At 41.2% G+C, this 26582-nt stretch overlaps 1 protein-coding gene, 1 long non-coding RNA gene and 1 other non-coding gene across 3 annotated transcripts; all 3 read left to right on the top strand.

Moving 5' to 3' along the window:
• The first annotated feature begins 386 nt into the window (after positions 1 to 386).
• Positions 387 to 26582, top strand: LOC131234357 (uncharacterized). Its single transcript, XM_058231177.1, has 16 exons — positions 387 to 912; positions 2651 to 2891; positions 3300 to 3589; positions 4124 to 4291; positions 4729 to 5511; positions 5604 to 5698; positions 6442 to 6504; positions 6609 to 6697; positions 7081 to 7146; positions 7672 to 8334; positions 9252 to 9326; positions 10336 to 10406; positions 10483 to 10540; positions 17092 to 17353; positions 23810 to 25251; positions 25956 to 26582. The coding sequence occupies exons 1-15, from the start codon at positions 494 to 496 to the stop codon at positions 24514 to 24516; spliced, it is 4050 nt and encodes a 1349-aa protein (XP_058087160.1). The 5' UTR covers positions 387 to 493; the 3' UTR covers positions 24517 to 25251; positions 25956 to 26582.
• Positions 17360 to 20492, top strand: LOC131234358 (uncharacterized). The gene is made up of 2 exons (XR_009165690.1): positions 17360 to 18682; positions 19510 to 20492. It is a non-coding gene; the product is annotated as an uncharacterized LOC131234358 (long non-coding RNA).
• Positions 22476 to 22667, top strand: LOC131235864 (U2 spliceosomal RNA). Its single transcript, XR_009166381.1, has one exon. It is a non-coding gene; the product is annotated as a U2 spliceosomal RNA (small nuclear RNA).

The following is a 26582-nucleotide window of genomic DNA, read 5'->3' as shown; positions in this document are numbered from 1 at the left end:
TGGTCCAAGAATAGTATTCATATCCTCAGACTGAGGATCATAGAATTCCCCTTTCTTATTTGATTGAACAATTCCGTCGGCTTGAGAATTTGAGGTCTTAACTTTGAAGACAATGATGAATTTCGGTAAAAGATCAATTAGGGTCATGTACATGTGTGCCATGTCTATGGTGATCCTGAGCCCGTCTTAGTCTAAATGGTTTTTTTGGTCTCTCTTTAGGAATCTTCCTGCAAGGGATGATTGTTGAGAATTTCTTGCTATGTTCTTGGCACATTGCAAGAGTGTGTTGTGTGTACCTTAGTCTGATTTATTCACATTACTAGACTGTTTGTGGGTTTCTAAGTACATTTTATGGAAGCCCAGGAATAATGCCTATCCTTGTCTCTATGGGATTTTTGCTGCAGGTTCACCTCATCTGGGACTCTTTCTAAAACTAGTTAGATGCAGAGTACAAATAGCCAAAGATGTGGACGTTTATGATTCATTTTGAGCAATGACGGGAAGTACGAGATTTGACTTTGCGTCAAGTAGTCCAGAGGGATCAGCTTTTGCATCTACCTATCCGAATGGGCAGCGTGGGAGCTATTCTGGAGCAAGTTTGGATAGGTCTGGGAGCTTCCGTGAGAGCGTTGAGAATCGGGCACGGACGTCTGGGTCTAGCACATCAAGAGGGGGTACTATAACAGTAGAAATGCCACCATTATCACAGTCACTAACATTGGAGCAGTTCTCGTTAGGTGATCAGAAGTTTTCCTGCCAGGGGGAACTACGGAGAATTGTGGGCATTTCTCCTAGAATCGCACCGGGAGATCATGCGGTTGGGGCTACCCTTTCTAAGCCTCTTCCTCCAGTAATGTCTGATGAACTCAGACGTTTGAAAGCAAACTTACAGGACACTTATATCAGGGCCAGGTTCTCTCTCTCTCTCTCTCTCTCTCTCTCTCTCTCTCTCTTCCCCACCCCCCCTTCCTTTTTGTGTACGCTTGTCTCCCTCTCTCCCAGCCCTCTCTTTATACATGCATACATATGATATGTGTGTCTCCATCTCTCCCTCCCTCTCTTTATACATGCACGCATATGAAATATACTCTTATACTGCCGATACCATAGGGACTTCCTGCAGTGTCGAGCAGAGTGGCCCCATCATGATGTGTTTCAAAGATACTGTCCATCAGCTACGCGCCTTCAGGTTCTCCCTAGATCCCAAAACTCAGGCTGAATGGAAATTCAGGTGGGCCACACCATAAGGAACAGCTGGGAGGGGACATGCAACCACTAAAACCTTCCAAATTGATTGTGTAGCTCAACTTGTGTATATGGCATCCAATCCATTTATTGGACGTACCCCACTAGGATGAAGAGACACAAGGAAAAGAGGCCATTCTATGACATGATAGGTTTTAGGCATAATTTTTACAATGTACCCTTTGGGGTGGACCACCTGAAATTGGATCAGCCTGTTTTCTGGGCTCTGGGGTGAAACATGAGGCGGCATGCACAATGAATAGAGAGGATTGCTGATATGCATCACAGAAGAGCTCACTTATTGTTTGACAGTACGAGAACCTTCCCATAATGTTTTCAGTATGGGAATCAGGTCTCTCTCTCTCTCTCTCTCTCTCTCTCTCTCTCCACACAAAAACAAGCGTTCAGACACATACGTGGGCAATATTTCAATAGGGTTGACTTACAGTACATTTGAATTTCTTTGGGGCCCACTGTGTTGATTTTTTTTTTTTTTACATCCACTGCCAATCTTGCACCTCCTTATAGGCCAATCCAAAACTTAGGTACCATTGGGAGCCACATAAAATTAAACATGAAACCTCTACGTTCAAGTGGTAGGTTTTGGAATGGCCTGATATTTGGGGTTTCCCTTTATCCTGGTGGGGTGCATCAGATGAATGGATTGGGTAACATATACAGAAAAAAGGGTAGGCCCCACAATAAATATGATTTATTTATTTATTTATTATTTTTTATAATGTGAGGGGCCCATCTTAACGTTTGTGTGCCATCGATGCATCCAGCAGTTGTGCCCCCATTGTTTGGCCTTTGGCCTAAAAAATCAGCCTTATCCAATACTTATATGGGCCACACCAAAGGGAACAATAGGGAACAATTCAGAGGGGTTGCTCATCCCATCAACGTTCAATTCTTTCCTGGGGGCCTCCATGATGCGTATATGCCATCTAATCCACTCATCTGATGCCCCTGGTAAGAAGATTCTGGGACACCCCAAAAATCAGGCTGTTCCAAAACTTGGGTGGGGCACACCATGTGAATTTAGAGGTTTCAAGCGTGATTTTATGCCTCTGATCATGCTGCGGTCGGCCTGAGTTTTGGATTGGCCTGATTCTTGGTATGTATGTTGAACACGGGGAGGCAAAATGGATGGGCAGAGTGCATCAGTTGCTCATCCACAAAGGGCCCATCAGATGGACAGTCTGGATCATCCTTCCATGCAACCATCTGGGCACACAGTGCCAAGCAACATGCCCATCCACTGTGACAATAAGAGTAACCTCTCAAATGATTGATTCTTTAGCATATATCTTTTAACTTCTCAAATGCCGGTAGTAGTTTCTTATGGACTCAAACAAGCAGTCACTAATCTTGAGTTCTGAAGATATAACGTCTCTTTGGCCAGGGATAGAACAAAAATGTTGAATGAATCCATTGCCAAATTGGATAAGCACAGACAAACTGTTCTTTCAAAGAAGCGCCAGCGGAATGAGGTAGCATCAAGTGAAAGGTCGAGTGCGGCAAACTTGTCAAAGACAGGTCAGGTTCATCAAAACTCTTCGGACCTTGTCCCTCAAAGAATGGATGACAGGACAAAGAATGCTGTTCCAAATAGGCGTGTTCGAACATCAGTCGCAGAAGTAAGGGTATGTGTTTAAAACATTTTTGTAGGTTTAAGCTGATGCATCTTGTCTCAAACATTTCATCTCCTCTTATGTTCTTTAACCCCGTTTGAAATGGTTTTTTTATGTTGAAGGATTTTATTGCCACCTCAATTTTTTATTTATTTATAGTCATTCTTTTTTGTTCTTTGCTACTGAATATGTCATTTTATGCTTGAGCCTTGACACAAGATTGCATATGCACGAGTGCCACTATGTGTGGTTTCAAGGTCCTGAAATTCTATATTAGTTCAATAGGTTAAAAAATGAAAGATTATGAATTTTAAATAGTAGGGAACTTGTTTTGCTTGTCGGTGCTCATCCGTAGCAGTTCACACATTTCCCCCAAGGTTATGTTTTAATATGTGATCGCTTTCCTTCAAATTATTTCAGTCTGAAGGGCGTAGTGCTGCATTCTCAAGGCAAGGTGTGGGTGTGGACAAGGATAGAGATATGCTCAGGGCTGGTAATGGGGGTTCAGTGCAAGTGGAAGACAAGATCAGGGGACTACCTGCTGGAGGGGATGGTTGGGATAAAAAAATGAAAAGAAAACGCTCTGTAGGCACAGTGGGCACTAGAACCATAGATGGCGATGTGGAGGTCAAACAAAGAATGCAACCACGGCTTAATAATGAATCTCTATCACGATCTTCTGATGGTGATCGAGACCTCAAACGGTTTAGGTATTTTATTTTATTTTTACTGAAGTTGTTTTCTTTTTTCCTCTATTCTTTTTAATGATGAATACTGATTGTAAGATTTGAGTTTTACTCTTTTACTCCATCCAATTGACTCTTCAAGGCCAGTATAAGAAAACCACACAAATTGGGTGATCATAACCATCATCGTTAGTTGTTACTTGTAGTCATCCATTTTTTGAGCCACATATATGATTTTCAGTGTCGTCTAATCAAATGGATTCTTAATAGTAGCAATCTGAAGAGGGCCCCAGCATATGGATGGTTTGAATGATTGATCATTTTGCAAGTTATTGATCTGACACTTAGCTACTTGCATGTGATCATTCTAGACATGCACACACATGCGCGCACATCCCAGCTGTTCATCTAAACACTTCTTCAAAAAAATTATTGAATACACCTCTGTGCACTGCTGATTCACATCTCTTGAGTAATTTGCTTAGTTCCTTGAATATACTTTATTTTTGTCCATGGAAGTGAATGTTAATTTCTGTTTTGATTTTGAATGTCTTACAGAACAGGATATTCCAATGGAATTATTGGAAATACCAAGTCTGATGGCAATTCTCTACCGAATAGTTCGAGTGCCCGAACAGCACCCAGGAATGACCTCGACAATTTGCCCCTTCCAAATCGTGCTGTTGGATTGGATAAAGAAAGAGTTAACTCTAAGGGAAGCAATAAGTATGTATATACTTATGGCCTTGTCATTTTCACATTAATTTGTTGTCTAGATGCCCTGGCCCAAAAAATTGGCCCAGTTTGCACATCTTGTGGAGAACTCTGTCCCATCGTGGACTTTTGTTCATTAATTTGACTGTCCATTCTTACATGCATGGCCCACCTTATGAAAGAAATTTGCTTGAGATATTGTTCAGGCATTCCACATGGAGCCCATCATATGAATTGTGTGAGCTGCTCCCTGTGAGTGCACCCACCGAGTATCATAATAGATCTTACATTCCTGTAACCTTTGGTAGTGATGTAAAACTATAGTGCTAATTGGAGGGTTGTTGAATTTCCTTTGCTTTATATATGCAAGTAGGATTTTTCTTCTGGCTGTCAACATATTCATTTAAGGAATGCTTATGATATACATGTGCTCTGACTCTGATTTTCAGGCTGAATCTTCGAGAAGACAATCAGGCAGGAAGTCCTGGTGCAGTGACAAAAGGAAAGGCTTCTAGAGCGCCTCGAACTGGGTCGGGTGTGCTTGTGGGTCCATCTCCCAACTTCCCTCGGACATCAGGGACTCTTGATGGATGGGAGCAGCCTCCATGCTCGAACAAATTCCAGCCTACGAGCACAGCAAACAATCGGAAGCGTGCTGTTCCAACAGAATCACCTTTACCTTCTGTAGCTGAATGGGCCGGACAACGGCCCCCCAAGAATTCTCGCACGAAGAGAATGAATATAGTTTCCCCCGTCTCGAACCATGAAGAGCCTCAGGTATCGCCCGAAGGTTTTCCTGCTTCTGATATAGGTGCTAGATCGACTTCCACTGAGACCAATGGACCTGTACTTGCGAAGGGAGTGTCTAATGATTCACTGCAGTTCAAAACAAAACTTGAGAATGTCCAATCTCCAGCTGGATTGTTGTCAGAAAGTGAAGAATCAGGAGCCTGCGAAAATAAGTCTAAGGTAAAAGGAATAGATAATAGCGAGATGGAGGAAGGGGCTGTGAATGGCAATGCTGTCCAAAAGGTAGCAGCTTTTGTGTTACCAAAGAAGAATAAGATTCCTATCAAAGATGAAATTGGAGATTCCGTGCGGAGACAAGGAAGAAGTGGAAGGGGCTCGACACCTTCAAGACCGTCCACACCGTTAACTGGAGAGAAGTTGGAAAACACAGCCCCCACAAAGCCACTCCGCGGCACAAAGCCTGGTCCTGATAAGATTGAAGGGTATTAAATGTTATCTTGACTTGTGCATTGACTATGTGACCTTTTTTGTTTGCTATAGTTTGGACTAACCTTAGTTTGCTACTTTTGTTCAGTAAGTCGGGTCGTCCTCCTACTAAAAAGTTTTCTGATCGAAAGGCTTTTTGTCGTCCTGGCAAGGTTGTTAATCCTGGTTCCTCAGAATTCACTGGTATGTAACAAAGACTCTGTTTTCTAGAAAGCTGGGCCTTCTACTCCATGTCAGATGCATCTTAACGTGACTTGGAGGGAAAATGACCCTTTTTTCATGTATTTAACACAAGTCATGTGCATTTACATTTATATAGTTCCGACTGTATTGTGAGTTAATCGATGGTAGACAACATGCATTCCAGCATTGAGATATCAGGTTTGAGCCCAACTTAACCTAACAAATAAAAAGAAAAGCATTATCCTAACCCTCCTCATGGTCCAATAGCCCACCTGTTATTCTAAAAACGCTCTGAAGATAATTTGGGTCAACCACCTGCCCTGGGTTTGGGCGAATGGCTAGCGTCGTGGGTTTGCTCCCCACAGACATGAGTTCGATTCCCCTCCCTGTGCTTTACCTGATGCATGTGGTTTGCCGGTGATTGCATGCATCTGCAGGGATTATTCTCGCCTTAAAACGGGGCGGTGACACCCTGCCGTCATAGAAACATAAAAATAATAATCTGGGTCAACTTCAAGTAAAATGTATACAGTTGATGCTACAATTTCAATACTAGTTTATATCTCTATGGAATGTCTGGTTTCTTAGGGGTCCCCATGTTTGACACCATGTGTTTATACGTAACATCTACATGTCTCCATGTCCAAGTTAAATATTGTCATCAAATTTTGCTTCATTAATTCCAATGTATCCTTCTAATACTACATTCAAAACCAGACTTTTTACTTAGCCATCTTTTACAGGTGAATCAGATGATGATCACGAAGAGCTATTGGCTGCTGCTAGTTCTGCTCGAAATGCCAACCGTGCGCATCTTGCCTTGACTTTGCATTGCATTTCAACAAATATATCATTTCTCCCATTTTCAACTTGTGAATCTTCGGAGTAATATCTCTACTTGCTTTTGCAGATCATGCCTGCTGTGGTTTTTTCTGGAAGAAAATGGAACCGATTTTTTCTTGTGCCACTTCAGAGGACATGGCCTACTTGAAGCAACAGGCAATGATTAGGATGTCTACTTTATATCATCTATGTTGCTTGAAGATTTTGTTACATGAAATGCAAAGTACATTTGTGAGAGTGCATTTTTCTAGCGACTCACTAGCTAATAGTTGGCCCATGTATGAGATCCAGTTCACTCATCCGGCAGGTCCTGCTGTGTAGATGCCTAGGGCCAAGATGAAGCCAGCCTGTTCATCTTGAGAAGGGGACTGATATAGCTTTTGGGCCATGGCATCTACTTGGTGGTGCCCTCCTGATGAGCAGCATGCACTGCTTCATTCTAGGATAGTTCAATTTTGGAAGTGCTGGTGTCATGGCTCTTATCATTCTGTTTGCTATAGACACATGCTTTAAATACTCTTTATCTACTTTTGGCACAGATAAGTTTTGCTGAGGAGCTTGATGGGAATTTGTGTGACCTGTTTGATGCTGATCCAAGCCTTACGGTATGGTCGATTGCCCACAATATATGCCTATTTTGCATTTTCAGTAGGATATTTGAATCCAGTGGTATACTCTGCTTGCAACCTGTTTCTCCTTTCCCCTCATGTTCCTTGAAGCTAGTGTACGACTCTAGGCAATTAGATTAAGGCTCCTTGTAGTCATCATGATCAAGATTTTAATAACTCGCCGAAACTGAAAATTCCTCTGCACCGACTCAGTTTTGTGGAAAGAAGTTGGTGTGTGGCTTGACTTGCTGTTTTGGGTGAAACCACATGACTCATAATCGTTTTGATCCCCTTGCGAGTCACACTTACAAACTTAGTTCTAGAACCTAGGCTGTGTTAGGGATTCCACTGCACACGCATATTGCCTAGCCATATCTTCACGAATTGAATGACAACACTGTAACTTCTTATTCAGTTTAAAATTGAAAAAGATTTGATAATTAAGCAGTAGTTCCTCTATTGTATATATGTTTTACGGGAAGCTTCATTTGTGTAGTTCTGACAATGTATCCTCTTCTCAAGGTTGAATGTGCATGCAAACCAGTGGCTACATCTCAAGCTCTTTCTTTTGGAGAAAGACAAGGTAGTCAACCAAATGGAACTGGGCCGAATTCATATGCTCGGAATGTGAGTTCAATGAACAGATCAAGGGATGTTGGTACTCTACATGGAAGATTAGAAACAGAAAGATGGTTTGAGAAGATTATTCCTCTGTCCCAACGACTTCTTCAAGCTTTTATTGTTGAAGATGAAACCGAAGAATTTTCTCTCAACGGTGAACGGAGAGATGCATGTTTCCAATATTCAAGTGATGATTCTCCATGTGGGCCATGTAACCATATTGATAATGAGGCCATTGGAGACAGAATGGAGTCAAAAATCGACTCGGAAGCAGATCTTGAGACTAGGAAGCATCGTAACACAGACAAGTTTTCTTGCAATGGGAGTGCCGCATCCAACAATTTCATGAGTACCAACAGTTGCGATGTATATAATGATGAAGTGTGGCAGGAAGATGATGCTTTGGGACATTCGGAGGTCGGGCAAAATAATCTGAATGGGCTGCAACCCACGCGGACAAATTCTTCTGGCATTTCATCCTTTGAGTGTCAGTATCAGCAGATGTCTCTGGACGAGAGGATCTTAGCAGAGTTGCACAGTATCGGCCTCTCTCCAGATATGGTGGTAGGCTCCATTTTCTTTAAAGCATTCATATTCACAAATCCAGCTTATTCCTCTTATATTTCATTTTCATAAACAAGGCACTTGTTTTCTGGCATGCATTGTTGAAGATTATTATACGAAGCTTGATTGTAAGAAATGATATTTTTATTTGACCCAGCAATGTTATGTGGGGCCCACCTTTTGTTGCCTGCCCCATTTAGGTGGTGGGCTCCATCATGGAATGGACCATGTTTTAGTCTCTCCCCTACATATGATCCTAACAACTCAATTAAAATGGACCAAACAACCTTTGTTATACATTAACAGGAGCCCCAATCAGGCCTTTAGGATCATCTTATGGAGGGCACTTTTGGGTTATCTCCCATTTTTCATGGCTTCACCACATGACGGATCTAGCTAACCAAAAGGTGTGGCCTGCATGTGGAGTTTACCAAGCAAATGCTTGATTGACCATAGCATACTTCCAATTTTCAATTTACTTGAGCTTGCATTCTTTACTAGTGGCAGGCCGGGGGTACAGTCCTTAGTGAAAATGGAGTTTATATATTTTCATTCAAATGATTTTTTTACAATGATGCCCCACTTGCTTTGCTTTTGTGTTTTACACTGCTTTAAATAAAATCATATAACCTCCATTTAACCTTACAATATGCATTTACTGTATATAGATTTCAGATACGTTACTTACATGTTTCATCATGCTCTTATGTTTGTTGTTATCATGTTGGCCTTTTTTTTATTAGCTCGGTTTAACTCGATCAAGGTTTCAGTTTGTTTTGGCTAAGTTTCTATTTTACTTGTTATTTGGTAGTTTAAGATTATTTTGGACTATATCTTCATGTTGCTGTGGTCAATATTGGTTCTTTTAATTTTTTTAATGACTATTGTTTTCATGCTTTATTCTGGTCTTATTGCAGCCTGATCTAACAGAGGGAGAAGATGAAGATATTGATAAAGATATATCAGAACTTCAGGAGGGGCTCTGCCAACAGGTTTTGCCATTGGCATTGTTTCTGTTCCATATGGCATGTGTTATTATGCATTAAAGTGGACAAAATATGCAATCCTTCATAATTTGCTGTCATCATCCGATCTTTAAAGCTTTGATGGTCAATCCCTCCAATCTGTCCATACTTCTAATTACAGTTTGGATGAAATCCAAAATGTGGACACGATAGCCTGTCCGCCATCCATGATGAGAATGAAATGGTAAAGGTATTTCATGCCGGTTTTCATGACATGAGCACGCTGTGCATGCTGCCTTCAACATTTCGAGGGATGTGCCAAAGGCCATGCCCCCTTGTGATGTTGTTGAGCTGATGCCCAATTGTGGTCCGCTCTTCATGGAGTGCATCTAAACAACCTCATGGCCCACATGACATCTGTTACTAGTTATTGGGTGGAAGGAATATGCAATCATTCCAGAGCTTGCATGATTATAGTATTGTTGAAGATTCTGTAGTTTATCCCCTCTGTTAATCCTTTTGGGGCCAGTTTGGATGAACATGAACATGCAAATACAACAGTCCATCCACATCCTATGGTGCGAATGAACTGATAAAGGTATTTTCAGGTGTCTCCCATGTACAGAAGCATTTAGTGCATCCACAATATGCATTTGGGAGATGTGCTGAAGGGCTCTGCTTCCATACAATGCATATGAGCTGATGGGAAAATGTTGCAATTGGCATTCTGGGGTACACAGGCAAAAGAGCCCCTTGTTCTCTTCTCATCTGTACTGTATTTCCCCCATTGGCATCATCTTTCTGATTAGAGGATGATGATATCAAACATTTCTACTCTTACATAAGCTGATGGGAAAGAAATCAAGTCTGTCAGCCAGCAGTCTATTTTGGTTATATCTGTAGTTTGTGTAAAAGCCTAAATGCAAGAGAAATGTCTGCAAGGAACCCCTTCCCCCTTAGCATTTAGTAGTCAATCCTTATTATTATTTTTATTCTGAGAAAGGTCATTTACCTTATCAATTGACTGATTTGATAGGTGACGAGAAAGAAAGGTCATTTGTGCGAATTAGAGAAAACTGTTCGGAATGGAAGGGAGATGGAAGAAAGGTTTAATATTTCCACACGTTTCTCCTGTTAGATGTGTTCCCTTATTGAGATAAAGCTTACTCCTTTTGTTCTGCAGGGAACGTGAGAAATTTGCCATGAACAAACTTGTTGAGATGGCTTACAAAAAGCACATGGTATTATTTCTTCTGTTTTTTTGCTTCTTTTTTTTTTATTTTTTTATTTTTAAATTTTAAAGTTTCATGGTATTATTTCTTGTTCATGCTCTATTTAAATTTTTTGAAAGTTGAAGTATTACTAGCAAGTAGTTGATGCTTTTATGCCTAATATAAATTCCTTATATCAATGAGCTTATTTTTCTATTACATTTGTCAAATTCCTATCGATTCTCCTCCTCGTTTGGTAACTACACTGCAATTTAAATGGTAAAAGTAAGGATGAATTTGGAGATAAAACAGGATTTTGTGAAATGGAAATTGAAGATGGCTTGATGCCCAGAATCAGTTACAACATTCTTATTTTTTATTGAAATTTATAGAAGCCTTCTGATAATCAACCAGAGAAAAGCAGATGCTAATGTTCTGTAAGGATCCCAAATATTCAGGTCAATTGCAAGTTATGATCCCCAGACACTGCATGCTTATGGTTTTTATGCTTAGAATTGAGTTATCAGACAAGATGCAATACATATAGATTACCTATTCTTAATATATCTGGGTATCAGATGCAGGATGTGCTCCTGCTTCAGATTTTCTTTTGACAATAGTCCAGTAGATTAGATAATTTGTATGTATTGATAAAGAAATAATAGATGATTCCTATGCCTTCCCATGGGTTCAAATCAGTGTTTTAAATAGCGTGTAGCGCATAGCGTGGCGTTTGGCCCTCTAAAGCGTGTAGCGTAAGCTACACAATCCGTAGTATTTTTAATTAAAATAATAGAAAATATGATAAAATTTACAAAATGCATAATTTCTATGCGTTCTTAACTACGAATCTGGATCATCAACCACTTATTTCATGCAAAATCTCTCCCCCCCTCTCTCTGCCTTTAGACATCAAGTATGACTTTTTTCTTTAAAATATTGAAACATCACAAATTCATGATATAGACCTAATGTAGGGGCATTTTCACACCGGGCTCGAGTGGGGTCGCTTGTGGGATGCAGGGGCACACTCGGGGTGGGTGCGGCCCACGGAGGAGGTCTCGTGTTCGAGACTCCTCACTGGGGGTGATTAATGCGCATTTCACACCGGGCTCAAGTGGGGTAGCCCGTGAGATGCGGGGACACACTCGGGGTGGGTGGCCCATGTGATTTGGGGTCCACGAAGGGGGTTCGGCTGAGGTCCTAACCCATGCGATGTGAGGCCTGGGCAATGAGATAAAGATATTAATTCGCCATACTCTAACAGTTCAAGGTTTTAGAGCAAGTGGCTAATTGTCCTGCATCAAATTGGTATCAGAGCAGGAGGTCTTGTGTTCGAGACTCCTCACTGGGGGTGATTAATGCAGGGCATTTTCACACTGGGCTCGAGTGGGGTCGCTTGTGGAATGCAGGGGCACACTCGGGGTAGGTGTGGCCCACAGAGGAGGTCTCGTGTTCGAGACTCCTTACCAGGGGTGATTAATGCGTATTTCACACCGGGCTCGAGTGGGGTAGCTCGTGGGATGCGGGGATACACTTGGGCTGCGTGGCCCATGTGATTTGGGGCCCACGAATGGGGTTCGGCCGAGGTCCTAACTCATGCGATATGGGGCCTGGGCTATAAGATAAATGGATTAATTCGCCATACTCTAACAGTTCGAGCTTTTAGAGCAAGTGGTTAATTGTCCTGCATCAAGACCACAATTTGGATGGTCCGGATTGATCTAAGTGCTCTATCTACGATATGGACCACAATTTGGATTGTCCGGATTAGTTTAATGTAGTGCCATGTGGCATTGGTATAAGTCATCACCATTTTAAAATAGGTGTTAAACTAACATAGAAAAAACACTTTAAAAAAAAAGAAGAAATTTTAGGTAGCTTACGCTATACACGCTACACACTACGCTATGCTACATGTAGCTTACGCTACATGCACTGTAGCTTATGCTACTGGGGAATTATGCTACCTGCATAAGCTATATAGCGTTTTCGCTATGCTATGCTACGTAGCGCACCCTACGCTACAATGCTACTGAAAACACTGGTTCAGATCAATGTTTTGAAAGTCCAATCAGATCATAAAATCTCAAGAGGATTGAAATCACAAATCATAAAATCATTTACATAAAATATATGAAAAGTCTGGAAATAATATTCATAAAATCTAATAAAAAGGATATGGTCAGATATCATTTCACATCATAATACAGTTGTGTAATATATTACTAAAACTCATTGTTTGGCATTATTTTACTGAAAATCAAGCTAAATCTGATAGTTTCATGACTTCAAAAGACTTTGATATGGTAATTACCTAAACTTTAAGTTGAAAAACTTGATTGCAATTTAAAGAGTAGCATTACCTAGAGAATGAGATGATTAGAAGTCTAAAAAGATTTTCAAAAAGTCTAAAACTCCCACAACTAATAAAACAAAATTTTCTCCTTTTCTAAATTGTGGCAAATTATCAATTTCAAGTCTCATATAGATATATTACATGATTAACATATCGTAAACCAGAAATGTATTGCCACCAACTTGGCTTCAAAATAATGTTCCCACAGCATAAATGCTGTCTTGTTTTAAAGTCAAAAGTCATAAAGTACAAATTCCTAATGAAGCCTTCAAAGAATAAAAAAACTTTTAATTACTTTTTACTTATTATATGAAGAATCAAATTGAACTTAGAGTTTAAAATCGCATATTGGAACCCTAGAAAAACACAGAACAAAAAAAGAAGCAAACTTTGAATCAATATCTGTGACTAATTTCCATTCCTAGGCCCGATACCAACTTAAAACATTTTACTAGCTTATTCTAATTATCCACCTTGCCGGAGTCTACCTCACAAAACAATATGGTATCATTCGCAGACCTTGAGTGGGAGATCGGGGGCAAATCTCCTCCCACCGTGAAACCTTTGATGAGAGCCACTTCCTTTCCTTTATCCAGCATTTTGCCTTACGCTTCCACCACCACCATAGAGGTGAGGAGAATCCGGATCTCCTTGTCAACCCCTTCATGGACCTGTTGACCAATATAATCTTGCTGAGCTCACACACTCTTTAATCCAATTTGTCCATCTTTGGCCACAACCCAACCTCCCCAACATGTAATCGAGGAATCCCCAATACACATGGTCATATGCCTTCTTTATTTCTAGCTTATAAGCAATTCCTTTAGTCCCCTCCATGTCTTGCATCTAGAAATTCATGGGCAACTAGAGCATTGTCCAAGATTTGTCTTCCCGACATGAATGCTCCTTGGATTTTAGATATAACTTTATCCAGTACAGCTCCAAACCTTGTGGCTAGTATCTTTGCAGGTATTTTATACAGCCCTCCGATTAGGTCAATATGATGAAAATCTCAAAGGCTCTCTGCTCTTTTTTTTTTTTTTTTTGGTATTAGTGCAATGAATGAGACCATATCTCTGAAGAAAGTTGTCCCTTCTCCCAAAATTCAGCTATGAAACTGCAAAGGTCTTCTTTAATTAACTCCCAAAACTTTTTAAAGAAAGCTAATGGGAACCCATCTGGGCTTGGGGCTTTGTGCCTTTCCATAGAGCCTGTTTCCATCTTTATCTCGTCCACCGATATTGGCCTTTTATCTCCGAAGAATGTTTTTATGCACAATTTCGATCATGTGGACCCATGCAACATTCCAGGTCTGTCATAAGATCAATTTGCTGTCTTGACAGTTAAGAGGTAAGAAATCATGATAACACTCCACAAATCAAGGGTGAAAAGAAAATCCATCATTTATCTCTTATAATGATAAAATAAAACAGTTGACCTATTTTAAAATATTATTAAAGCCCCATCACCAATTTAAAAACATAAAATAGAATTTTAAAAAGAAGGGAGCATGTATAATTTTAATTATAAATTAGGATATGAATTGTAAATTGTAAGATTCAAATCATAGATTCGTAGGATTCATCTAAACGGGAATTCAAAGTGGGATTGTTTTGCCTATGATTTGACTTAAATCATATTCCTTAAATTGTAGGATTTTGATAACTATAGTTCAGATGACTCACATACTCGAAGTGTACTAGGTGTAAATCCTCACCAAGGAGGGCCCCAATCCTCCATGGGCATTCTTCGCTCGGCCACCTATTTGTGTGATCCATGCTTCCTCCACGGGATGTGCATAAAAGAATTCTTTGTTGCACAACGCATTGCTTGATTGAAGTCCTGGACATTCAGAAATTTAAACAAAAGTTGGTTTTTATCACACAGGATCATGCATATAATTCAATCTTCATCTTGGTTGAATTGTTTTACAATAGTATAACAAGCGAGGAGGTTAGTCTCTAGGACACTGAAATGCTTATAATATGCTCAAGGTACTTGTTTTGGGATCATACGATTCTGAAACGGTTATTTGATACTACATGGTACTTGTACAATATTTTACCATATCTTATGGTATCAGGTCTTATACTTTCACAAATCACAACTCACTATAATTTCCTCAATTTATAATTGTGTTAGATTGGATATCTGCACTCCTATCCTTCCAGATAATGGCAAACATGGGTCTGTATTTACATTCATTGCCACATCCCTATCCGGGTATCATAGGTTAGGTCCAATTGAGCTACCAGTTTTTTTTTATTTTAAGTGGATGGATGCTGTTGATTTATTGCTTTTAAAAATAAAAAATAAAAAATCTTTACATCATTTACTCATCCACAAACTATTGTCAGTAAATGCAGCCAGTGAAATAAGAATCGGCATATGTATATGCTGCTTTTCTCCAATTCAAACTCAAAATCATTCCAAGGTCTTTCTTCAAAAAAGCTTCAACATACCTTGCCTTCATATCTTTGCAAACTGCTTAACACAGGGACACTAGAATGTGATATGACAAAGAATTAAAGGCAATGAGTGCCGCATGCAACTCTTGCTAGAACACTATCATTTTTCTTTAGTTCAATAAAACCCAAAGATGAATCCCACTTCCCATCTAAAGAGAGGTTATATAGTTCACAAAGGAACCCCTAATGGCAAGGCAAATGTCCAAGATGCCTTCACTTATGAAAGTATTTACCGCCAGCTCTTACATGAGGTTATTTTAGTCATTTCCCTCTATTTTAAACAAAAACATCTAGGAATAGCTTCGAGGGTTCTCCAACAAATCGAAGTTGATAGAAATAAATTTTCATAGGATTAAAGGTCTCATTCTGGCATGGGCCTCTGTGTTACCTTGCTTGGATCTGTTTGCATTACTACTACAAATCTATTAGCAGAATTGGAAATTCTCCAAGAAGATTTCAGTTGTAAAATTCGTAGCCCTCTGGCGAAAATATATATTTGTTCACCAATCCCTTGTTTTCATGTGTACCTCATGCATGCAACCCAAACTTTCCTTTTCTTTCTTTTTTATCACCTCACATTGCCATGGCGGTTTCGTATCTTATGGCACGGCGGCTTGGTGGAGGATGACGAGGGGAAAGTGATGCCTCTGCTCTCAGGCCCAATCAATGCATCTTCTGACCCGCTGGTTGCTGTCTATGCCCCTAGGGTAGCTGTGAGAACTGTTGATTGTCATTTGCAGAGCTGCTGTATCTTTGTGGAAGTTCTTTTTTTTTCTTCCCGCCAGGTGGATCAAGGGGGGAGAATCTTTGCTTCTTCTTCTTCTTCTTCTTCTTCTTCTTCTTTTTTTTTCGGTTCTCCCTTTCTTTCTCAGGAGCCTACCACAGAGGCTTCCAGGTGAACATTTAGTTTGCCCTCGCTGCCCGGGTCCCTGATCCTACTGTCCTTGAGCTTGCTCAATCTGGAGCCTCAAGACCTTTATTGTATTTTGGGTATTCAATCCCCCGAATTTCCATTATCTTTTCAGGGAAAAAAAAAAAAAAAAGCCATGAAAAACTCCAGGCACCCTAGTGGCCTACAGATTTGCCTATATATATTCCCTTGGTTTTGCATTGAGGATCCGGTAAATGCCTTGTCTTGTATTTCTCCTTGGTTTTTCCTTTCCTGAAATTTACTTAAGAAGTGTATTTACAGTTCAAAGAATCATGCTGTGATTAATTGAATATTACATAGAATTAAGCTTCTTTGGAGATTACAGTTGCTAGCTTAGTACCATTAGTACGAGATATTAGGACACAAACGTAGCTGTACCACCTTTTATGAATGCTTAAATTGATCCTGCTAATGGGGCTTGAACTGGTGATATTGAGAACCGGTACATGGAACATCTGCCATTGTGTTGTATGTGCATGATATCTGGGCCATTCATCAAGTGGCCCACCTTGAACATGTCATAGCCTAAAAATCAGGTGGGTCACACTTGTTGAGTAAAGTAGAGGAAAATGAACACCAGTCCATTTTTGGGGTACATGTGTGGCCCACTTAATGCTTGGAAAGCCCTAATTCTTGTATCAGAGCATGTTCTCATGGAGGGCCTCACCTGATAAATGGCTTAGATCTCGTAAACATGTTCTGCAAGGTCCCTCTTAAATCTCACTCATCCCACCCCATTCACTTCCGATTAGTTAAAAGACTGGTAAGTTCTGCATTTGCACTAGACTATGGTATGCTATCTGAACCTTTACTAATTTTACAGGCATGCCGTTCAAGTAACAAGGGAGGAGTCAGTAAAATATCAAAACAAGCTGCCTCAGCCTTTGTTTTCCGAACTCTTGCAAGATGTCAGAAATTTGAGGATACAGGCAGAAGCTGCTTCAGTGAGCTTGCATTGCGGGATGTAGTTTTCTCTCCACCTCTAGACACCAGTGATTCGAAATTTGTTGACCGTAGCGGTGTTGGGGCCGATGTAAATTTGCACGGTGAGGATCGTAACAGTCAGCCGCAGTTCAGGGCATCAGGTATGCTACTTGGTCTCTTTTACTCTGTGGTGACAGCTAGTTTCTTAACAAGATATCTGCTAGGGGGGTTAATCTCTTTTACTTTGTCACATTCATTGATAGGCTTCACTTTGTTTCTCCTACCTTGCAAAAATTCCACTGATTAGTCGGACCCTTACTCGTCATACATATATTAAAATGTAAGGTGGTGCTTCTGATTCACCCTGTGAGGATCTCTGATCAGTGGTATCTTTCTCAATGTTTCCCATAGGGATGGCATCAGGCTATTATTGCATGATCCTTCTAAGTAGGTGCCGCTTCTGCTTTGAGGCATGCTTTGGACTCACATTCCCACTCCTGCTTCATAGCCTTTCTATACTTAACATTTTGACATAGATGGTTCCCGCTCCCCTATCCGAATTTGGTGCTGCTTGGCTTCACGCTTTGTGCAACTGTACATCAGGCTCAGTTAGGACCAAGTCTAGATAAGCATGTGCCCAGCCCATCTATTAATCAGGCCTAGGATGGACCCGAGCCCAAAGAGTAGAGACCAAATAAAGCCATAGAGGCAGCCCGGTTGACTATCTGAGAGTGGAATTCTAAGGCGAATAGATAAAAGGGAAAATAGTTACAGACTACCTAGAAGTGGAATGCCTGGCTGGTGCAGCCTGATGTAAGCCAAATGATGGGACAAGATCCTCCCAACATAGGCACATCCAAGTGATGCTTAACACAAGAATCACAACTAAAGTTGAAAATAAATGTAGAATATGATTGAATTCAGAAGTGCCTTGAGAATATTCATGTGATGTCCTTAAGTGGATTTATTGGACGTACAAGGAAAGTTTTTTTCAGGGTTTTAAGATAGTTGTTTTAGGGTTTCTTAGTGTCATTGACAACTAAGGATTTATTATAAAAATAGAAGCAAAAACTAATAAAAGAAATATGCCAAATAGGAAAGATCTAATGAGATTCCATTGCATGTTTGGCTGATTGGATTATGCTACCTAATTAGGGGGCTTGGGCCTCCTTGCCGATGGGCCATCTGTGGGGCTTGGGCTTGGGCCAAATGGATTTGGGCATAGCCCATGGGTCTTGGGCCTAGTTAATGTGGCTGGCCTATATTAGTTTTCCCTGACTTGGGCCAAATGGATTGGATTATGCTGCCTAATTAGGAGGCTTGGGGCGCCTTGCTAATGGGCCAACTGTGAGGCTTGGGCTTGGGCCAAATGGATTTGGGCATGGCCCATGGGTCTTGGCCCTAGTTGATGTGGCTCGGCCTGTATTAGTTCTCCCCGGCTTGAAAGGACTTGACTTAGACAAGTTAATGGCTTGATGTTGCGCATAAAGGTAAGGATTCGGCCTGGCCCCTGGTAAGAAGATCCCGATTGCTAGATGCTATGCGCAGTCTTATGCTGGAATAGTGTGGGAAGTGCAGTGTGTTAGAAACCTTCATGACTGGGAGGATAATGAGTTCGTGGGGCTGCTGGACTGCATTTCTAAGATGGTTCTTGATCCGACCACCCCAGATAAGCTGATTTGGAACATGGACAAATCTAGTGAGTTTTCGGTTAAATCTCTTTACTCTTATCTTGTTCCCATTCCCACTCCAGCGGGCCTTCCCCCCCAGTATATCTGCTTCGGATGGCTGGTTGGGAAAAATAGGATTCTCATGGTAGACAACTTGAAGAAGAGAGGTATGCAGTTCGTCAACATCTGCCTCTGTTGCATGAAAAGTGAAGAAACTGTTGATCACTTACTGGTTCATTGCCCGTTCATCGGTCAGATTTGGTCGGACTTCTTCAACAAATTCAATATCAGCCGGTGCATCCTGCACTCTGCCTCCTCCATGTTAGCGTCTTCGCATGGTTTCAAGATGGGTAAAGTTAAAACCCGGATTTGGAGAATGACAATTCTGGCCATTTGGTAGGCAGTTTGGGAGGAAAGAAACAACAGATGCTTCAATGACAATCAGGCCTCGGTTCAAGCAGTGGGGTCTCAAGCCAAAAAGCTGGTTATTGAATGGGTGGCTAATGTTGTCGGTCTTAAGGAGTATAACCTTTTGTTTCTAGGCTTGTAGGTTTTTCCTTTTTTCTGCTATCTCAGCAGTTCCTTGTCCCTTTTCTGGCTTATCTTTAATAAAATTTCGTTACCTTTGAAAAAAAAAGAAAAAAGAGGTAAGGATTCAAACGCTGGAAATTTGTAGGTATAATCTATGCAACATCGAAGAGAGGTAATCCTTGCCAACGGACGATAAACATTTGGTAACCACCTTGGCATATAGAGATCATCCGGTCGTCAAGAACATCGATGATTGTTTGTAGGTGGAAAAATGGTCACGAGTGATAGCTTGCTCCTTGATACCATCATCAAAATGGTACCCATGATAGATGGAAAGATCTTCCACATTTAAAGTAGCACTAATAGGTAAATTTGGTAGGAGATGTAAGCATTGGCAATAATCTTCTTTATGGTTTTGAATCGTCCCAAACTGCAATGGTTGAACTTCTTTGAGCCGTTCAGGATGAATACGGACCATAATAATGTTGCCTTCCACCAATTCGATAAAACTACGTCTTTTATCTGCATGCTGCTTAAAGTTTAATTACTTGCAGCGATTTTATGTCAAACTTTGTCATGCACCTGCTGCATATGGTGAATGAAATCACTAGCTTCTGCGGTTGATCTCAACTCTCTGAGTAGAGGAACCAAATTGATTGGAAGCCACTTTCGAATACTAGTCACTGCTTCAAAAGGTGATATCTGCGGGGACCTGTTGATTGAGTTATTATAGGAAAATTCAGCCATGGGTATTACAAGGTCCCACGCAGCTAGATGAACGCAGACAAGACACCGTAATAAACTTGTCCAAGCTACGGTTGATTACTTCCATTTGCTTATCGGTCTAAGGGTGGTAGGCACCTAACAACTGAAGCTTGGTCTTTATTTCTAGCCAAAGAGTCTTCCAAAAATAGCATATGAATTTGGTATCACGATCTGATACAATTGTCTTCAAAAGCTCATGAAGATGAACAACCTCTTGAAAAAAAAGTGGATCAATTTTTAGGGTGTCTGCTTAGATGAACATGGTATGAAATGAGCCATCTTTGAAAATTGATCAACCACGAATTCATCTTCTGTTGATAGTTTAGATACCTTTTTTTTTAAAAAAATTTTAAAGCAACGGGATAATATTATAAAAGAAAACAGAAATACAGAGAACTGAAAAGCAAGAAAGACATGAATCAGAAAAGAAAAGCAAATCTGCTGAGATAGCAAACAGCCCTTAACATCCTAGGAAACTAAGGTCGTAATCTTTCAATCCCTTGACGTTGACCACCCATTCGAACAACATCCTTTTGGCCCTGGACCCAACTGCGATAGCTGGAGAAGAATTGTCATTGAAGCATCTTTCGTTCCTCTCTACCCAATCAGACCACCAAATAGCTAGAATAGCCATTCTCCAAATGGTCATTCTGATTTTTCCTAGATTGAAACCATGCCAAGACGATAGAAGGTTGGAAGTCGTGTCCAGAATGCACCAATTGATTGTGAATCGCTGGCAGAAATCGACCCAAATTTGGGAAATATAAGGGCAGTGCACCAGAAGATGGTTCACTGTCTCAGCCTCTTGCATGCAACATAGACAAACATTGACGATCTGCATTCCCCTCTTTCTGAGGTTGTCTACGGTTAAGATTCTGTTTCGGCCCACCAGCCAGCCAAAACAGATAAATTTGGTAGGCGCTGAGTACCTCCAGATGAAGGGGGAAACATGGACAGACGGGAGCGATTTAGGGGAGATCTGTGAATAGAAAGATCTGACCGTAAAGGAGCTGGATTTGTCTATCCTCCAGAAGAGTCTGTCAGTTGAGAATTGATGCGGCGTGGACTTGGATATGCAGTCCTGGAGGTCCATATATTTCGAGAGTTCGCTGTCATAGAGGTTCCTTCAGCATCTCACGTCCCAGACTATTTGGGCAGCCATGACTGAGTAGCAGTTAGAAATGAAGATGTTTTTGTCTTGGGCGAGGCGGTAGATGTTTGGAAATCGAGTTTTCAGCAAGTCATCCCCCATCCATAAGACTTCCCAAAAACGGATGGTAGCTCCATTGCCTAGCTCATAACTTATGTTCTGGAGAACTGCTTGCTTCGCTCGAAGAATCCCTTTCCAAAGATAGGAGGCCCTGTAGGAGGAGTCGTCTTTGGTCCACCAACCGCCTGGGGAGGAGCCATACTTTCCTTTGATTATCAAGGACCATAAGGCATCTCTTTCAGCGCCTAGCCTTCAAGTCCATTTGCCGAGCAGGGCTAGATTCATGATTTTCAGATTTTTGACGTTGGCGCCACCTTCTCGGAATATCTTGCAGACTTCCTTCCATTCAAGAAGATGGATCTTCTTCTGATTTTCCTTCCCATACCACAGGAAATCTCTTCTAATGTTGTCGATGGACTTTAACACCGGAGCAGGGCATCTGAACAGCGACATGAAGTACAGGGTGCCAGTGCTGTAGAGTAAATATCTACATAGAACTTTGTCATAACTGGATTTGTTAATGGGTCGGATTTCTGGGCTTTTAATGGGCTGGATTGGACTGTTAATGGCTGGATTTCTGGGCTTTTAATGGGCTGGAATAGGGGCTGGATTTCTGGGCCTTTAATGGGTTAGAAGAAGGGCTAGATTTCTGGGCTTTTAATGGGCTAGAATAGGAGATGGATTTGGACTGTTAATGGGCTGGAATTGTAGGCTTTTAATGGGCCGGAATATGAGCTGGATTTGGACTGTTAATGGGCTGGGTTTCTGGGATTTTAATGGACTGGATTTGGACTGCTTATGTCTGAATGGCAAGAGGTTTGGGATTGGTTTAGGTGGGTAAATGTTTGCCGAAATTTCGGTGGGTTCTCCCCTAGCCAATTGGACTGGGCTTTGTAAAAGCAAAGAAAAAGTGAAGGGAGTAGAAGGAATAGATGCAATGAAAAAAAAGGATTTGGTTGAGAAAAAATTTCGGTGGGTTCTCCCCTAGCCAATTGGACATTTGGGCTTTGTAAAAGCAAAGAAAAAGTGTAGTAGAAGGAATAGATGCAATGAAAAAACAAGGGATTTGATTGAGAAAAAGGTATGATCAACTCACTGTTATTGATCATACGTTTCTTGGCCCTTTGGCCTAGATCAAGTGTGGTATCTGTTCTTATCAGTTTAATATCTGATGCATGGGCCATCAGCTCACATGATATTAAATTAATTTCTTATGGGGAAGGGCCCACTACGGTAGCTTGTTACTACCCTCAAGTGTTGCCCTCGTTTTGCACTGCTGCATGGGCATGTGCAGCCTTATTATTAAAAGAAAAAAAAAACTCAATTGTTGTTGATTCAAAACTTCAACCCAGAACCTGCTCTTATACCTATCTAGCACAGCTTGATGCAGTCATATGATGGGAAAGGATCCGCCAAACACAAGCGCCTCTGAGCTGAGCTTAACACAAGAATCACAACTAAAGTAGAGAATAAATCCAGATTTTGATTGAATTTAGAAGTGCCTTGAAAATACTCACTTGAAGCCCTCAAATAGGCTTCTTGGACGTACAAGGAAAATTTCTTATGCCCAATGGGTCTTGGGCCCAGTTTATGTGGCTTGGCTTGCATCATTGGCCCTATAGATAAGAAAAAAAAGAAGAAGGGAAGCATGCAGACAGACGGAGGGATTCTCGGCCCAACAGAGGCCAAGGAGAAAAAAAATCGCTTGAGGGGGAAGGAAGGGTGTTCCATTTCCTTCTTTTTCTTTATTGAAGGGATAAGGTAAGAGTGAGTTGGACACTCTGAGGAAGAAATTGCCAAATTTATCCCTAAAATTCTCTGTTGAGAGGACTCAGGGCAATTTTGTCTTTTAAATGTATGTGAAGGCCCAGATTGGATAGGGCTAGAACCATGGCCTGATCCCAGCATGATTATGTTTTTGAGCCTAAGGAGCTAGGTCCAGGCCTGATCTGCAGGCCTTCTTGATAGGCCCAGTCTTGCAGTAGTCCTTGTTAAGCCTACTGGGCCAGGCAGCCTATCTAGCCTATTAGCACCCTTAGTCGTGCATCAACGATGGGATCTTCTAGATGATTGGCCTGATCATGTTGTGGGAGAATGGGCTGACCTCCCTAGTAATTCTCTCTTAAAAGCTTTAGCTAATTTCTTTCATAAACAAAGTTGTTGAGCCCACACACACAGCAGATAAAAGTTGCCACATGTGCTTTGTCAAATAGAGGCGTGAGAGAAGGGCTCAATACTTGCATTTGTGGGTTCCACCACGTATCTGAACTGTTCAAAGCACATTTGTTGACTTGATCTGCCACACATGTCAACTCAGCAAAACTCCCACAAAATGTTTGTTGATTTGTCACCTATAATTCGTAAGCATTTTTCTTTAGTAGAATGTTGGTGCAAGGGTTCTCGGTTTTTCTTGAACTAAATGAACGAGTTTCCATGTGCAGCCGCAGTTGCTCTGTCTTCAGGTGCCATTACCTGCACTGTTGAGAGACATGCACTGATCACTGATAAGCCCGACGGGATTCAAGATCACTCTAACACAGTAGACCCAACAGCTAAACTTGAACTGATGCCCAACAGGGTTAAGAAAAGGGAAATTCTGCTCGATAGTGTCGGTGTTTCTGTTTCAAGGGCAGCATCGGCTCTCGTCAACCCTCTGTCAAATGGAGCAAAGGGAAAGAGGAGCGAGAGAGAGAGAGACCAGGGTAAAGATGCGTCGACAAGAAGTTCTGTCGCTAAATCTGGCCGTCCATCACTAGGCAACCTAAAGGGCGAACGCAAAACAAAGACAAAGCCGAAGCAAAAGACAGCTCAGCTACCGACTTCTGGTAATGGTCTTCTTGGGAGGAGTACAGATACAGCCAATGCCGCATCCCCATATGTGCAGGACCCATTTGAAATGGCGACGAATGGTAGCAGTAAAGTAAATGGAGAAGTGGGTCCTCAGGATCCGTCGATGGAAATGGAGGAACCCCTCGACTTTTCGAAATTGCAGCTTCCTGGAATGGACATGATAGAAGAATTAGGTGCACCTGATGCCCTTGGCGCTCAAGGTCAGGATTTTGGTTCTTGGTTTAACTTTGACGTAGACTTGCAGGACAATGACCTAATTGGCCTACCGATCCCAATGGATGACCTGAGTACCATCTAAGAACGGTCCACCCAAATTCCTATGCATTATTTGGAACCTCTGTAAAGGACTGATAGCTGTTGGCATTACATATCAAATGCGGATATACCCACGAGTACTCAACCATAGTCTTAAATGCAAGTGATCAATGACTTGTACATTACAAAACAGGCTAGCACGTCTGCAGTCTCGCTTTCCTTTTAATCATTTGACACATTATGGAAACAAAGTGTGGGTTTTTATCTGTTGAAATCTCGGTTTTTTCTCATGTGACTTGGGGACTTTCAAGAATCTTACCTGGGTCTGATGGACTTCGATAGCTGCAGCAAAGGCGACGTGGGTTTCTTTACTTTTTATTGGCAAGACCGCTTTAGTTTGGCCGGTGTAAATGGAATGCCGGGGAAAATCTGAAGGGGCCGTTTGTGTTTCATTGAGGTCTTGATGTGCCAATTTTGGCTTGTTTCTACAATGACATTCATGCGGAACGCGATTGAGCTTTTTTTGGAAATTTTCAAACGTAATCATGTGGGTTTGGCAAAGAAGGTTGGTTATCTCTAGGGTTCCTCTCTACAAGATGTCCTGGAGCTTGCATCTGAAGTGGGGCCCACTTCTCCTTGTAACTCCCATGGTGAGAAGAATGACACTGGAGGTTCGGAAAAGAGGTCTTTTCTTTTAGCCCAACGGAGGTTTGGCGAGGAAGGGTCATCCAAGCCGTACTTCAATATGGGATAGCGGCTTGGACCATGAGACCTGCAGGTGGGTTTTCTTGCTCTTTTACTCTCTTGGTTTCTTCTTCTTCTTCTTCTTCTTCTCTCTCTCTCTCTCTCTCTCTCTCTCTCTCTCTCTTTTTTGTTTCTTTTTGGAGAAATGCTCCAGTGCTCTCAGAGAACCGTAAGTTATACTGCTCCTAGTTGCTTTGGGACACTTGGAAAATCCAGTTCATAGATCTAGCTTGTTCATTAGGACCAGAGTGCATTTTATGGGCTAGCATGCAAATATCATGTTGATCTAAGAAATGTTATGGATGGTCAAGATCATTTACAAAAAAATAGGTCCAATCAACAATTTAATCCTTCTTGTTAGGGCCCATCATGGATTGCTTGTGATTCTAAAGAATCATGTTTGTTAGACAATCACGAACATCTCATCCATGGATTGAAAAGAAAAAAGGATGGCTATCAAGAAAGGGCCAAATCCAGGATGGATTGGATCATCTGATTTGTGTAATTTTTGAGTGATAGCCCATGAATGTGTTGGGCTTAATGGTCTGTTCAGATCAATCGATAAGACTGATTAAACCAATGCAACTAGGAGCACTGGACCATCTCTCTCTCTCTCTCTCTCTCTCTCTCTCTCTCTCTCTCTCTCTCTCTCTCTATATATATATATATATTAATGGATTGAAAAAAAGAAAGAAAAAGGATGGCTATTCAATTGTTTGCTGCTGATTGTGTGGATAGGACGGTGATTGGTTCGTCATCCCTCAGTGAAATTCCATCAAAATCAATCTCCAGTTGCATGCCTTGTGGGTGTATTGGACAATGTTGTCTGGTTACGAAAAAGCATTGCCTATTGTTGGAGAAATATGAAGGAGATTGCTGCAAAAGAGGGTTTTGAGGGTTCTTCCTTTCGTGAGTTTGAGTATGGCTCCATTGAATCAGTTTCCATGAAACTTGTGACGTCGATTCCCCAAGATATATGTTGTTGTTGAATCAGAAGATTGATCTTTATGCATGATCTGTTCGAAATGTGTATGTTTATTTTTGAAGATTGGACCTTGATCCGACTGCTGTTGCTTGGAATGGGGTTGCATGGGCTTCACCAGGGAAGATTGTCGTGCTCATGTACAGAATGAAAATGAAGTAGGGTCTCGAAAGGAGGATTGACAGAAGAGATGAGTTGAATCTGAGAGTGGGGATTGGAGTGTAATTCTTCTATGAGAGCATGATTTTGTATCATCTTGTTTTATTTATTCCTGAGCTTGTATTCATATTTCCATTGGGAGGATTCTTTGTCCATGCCCCTTTAAATCCACTCTGTTGTTCAGCGGTCCGTGATTAGAATGTCAAAGCCCTGTTTGGTTGCCA

This window comes from Magnolia sinica, chromosome 19 (assembly GCF_029962835.1).
Source record: "Magnolia sinica isolate HGM2019 chromosome 19, MsV1, whole genome shotgun sequence".
Lineage (NCBI taxonomy): Eukaryota > Viridiplantae > Streptophyta > Magnoliopsida > Magnoliales > Magnoliaceae > Magnolia > Magnolia sinica.
Note: the sequence above shows the minus strand (reverse complement) of the source record. Positions and strands in the feature narration are given on the sequence as shown.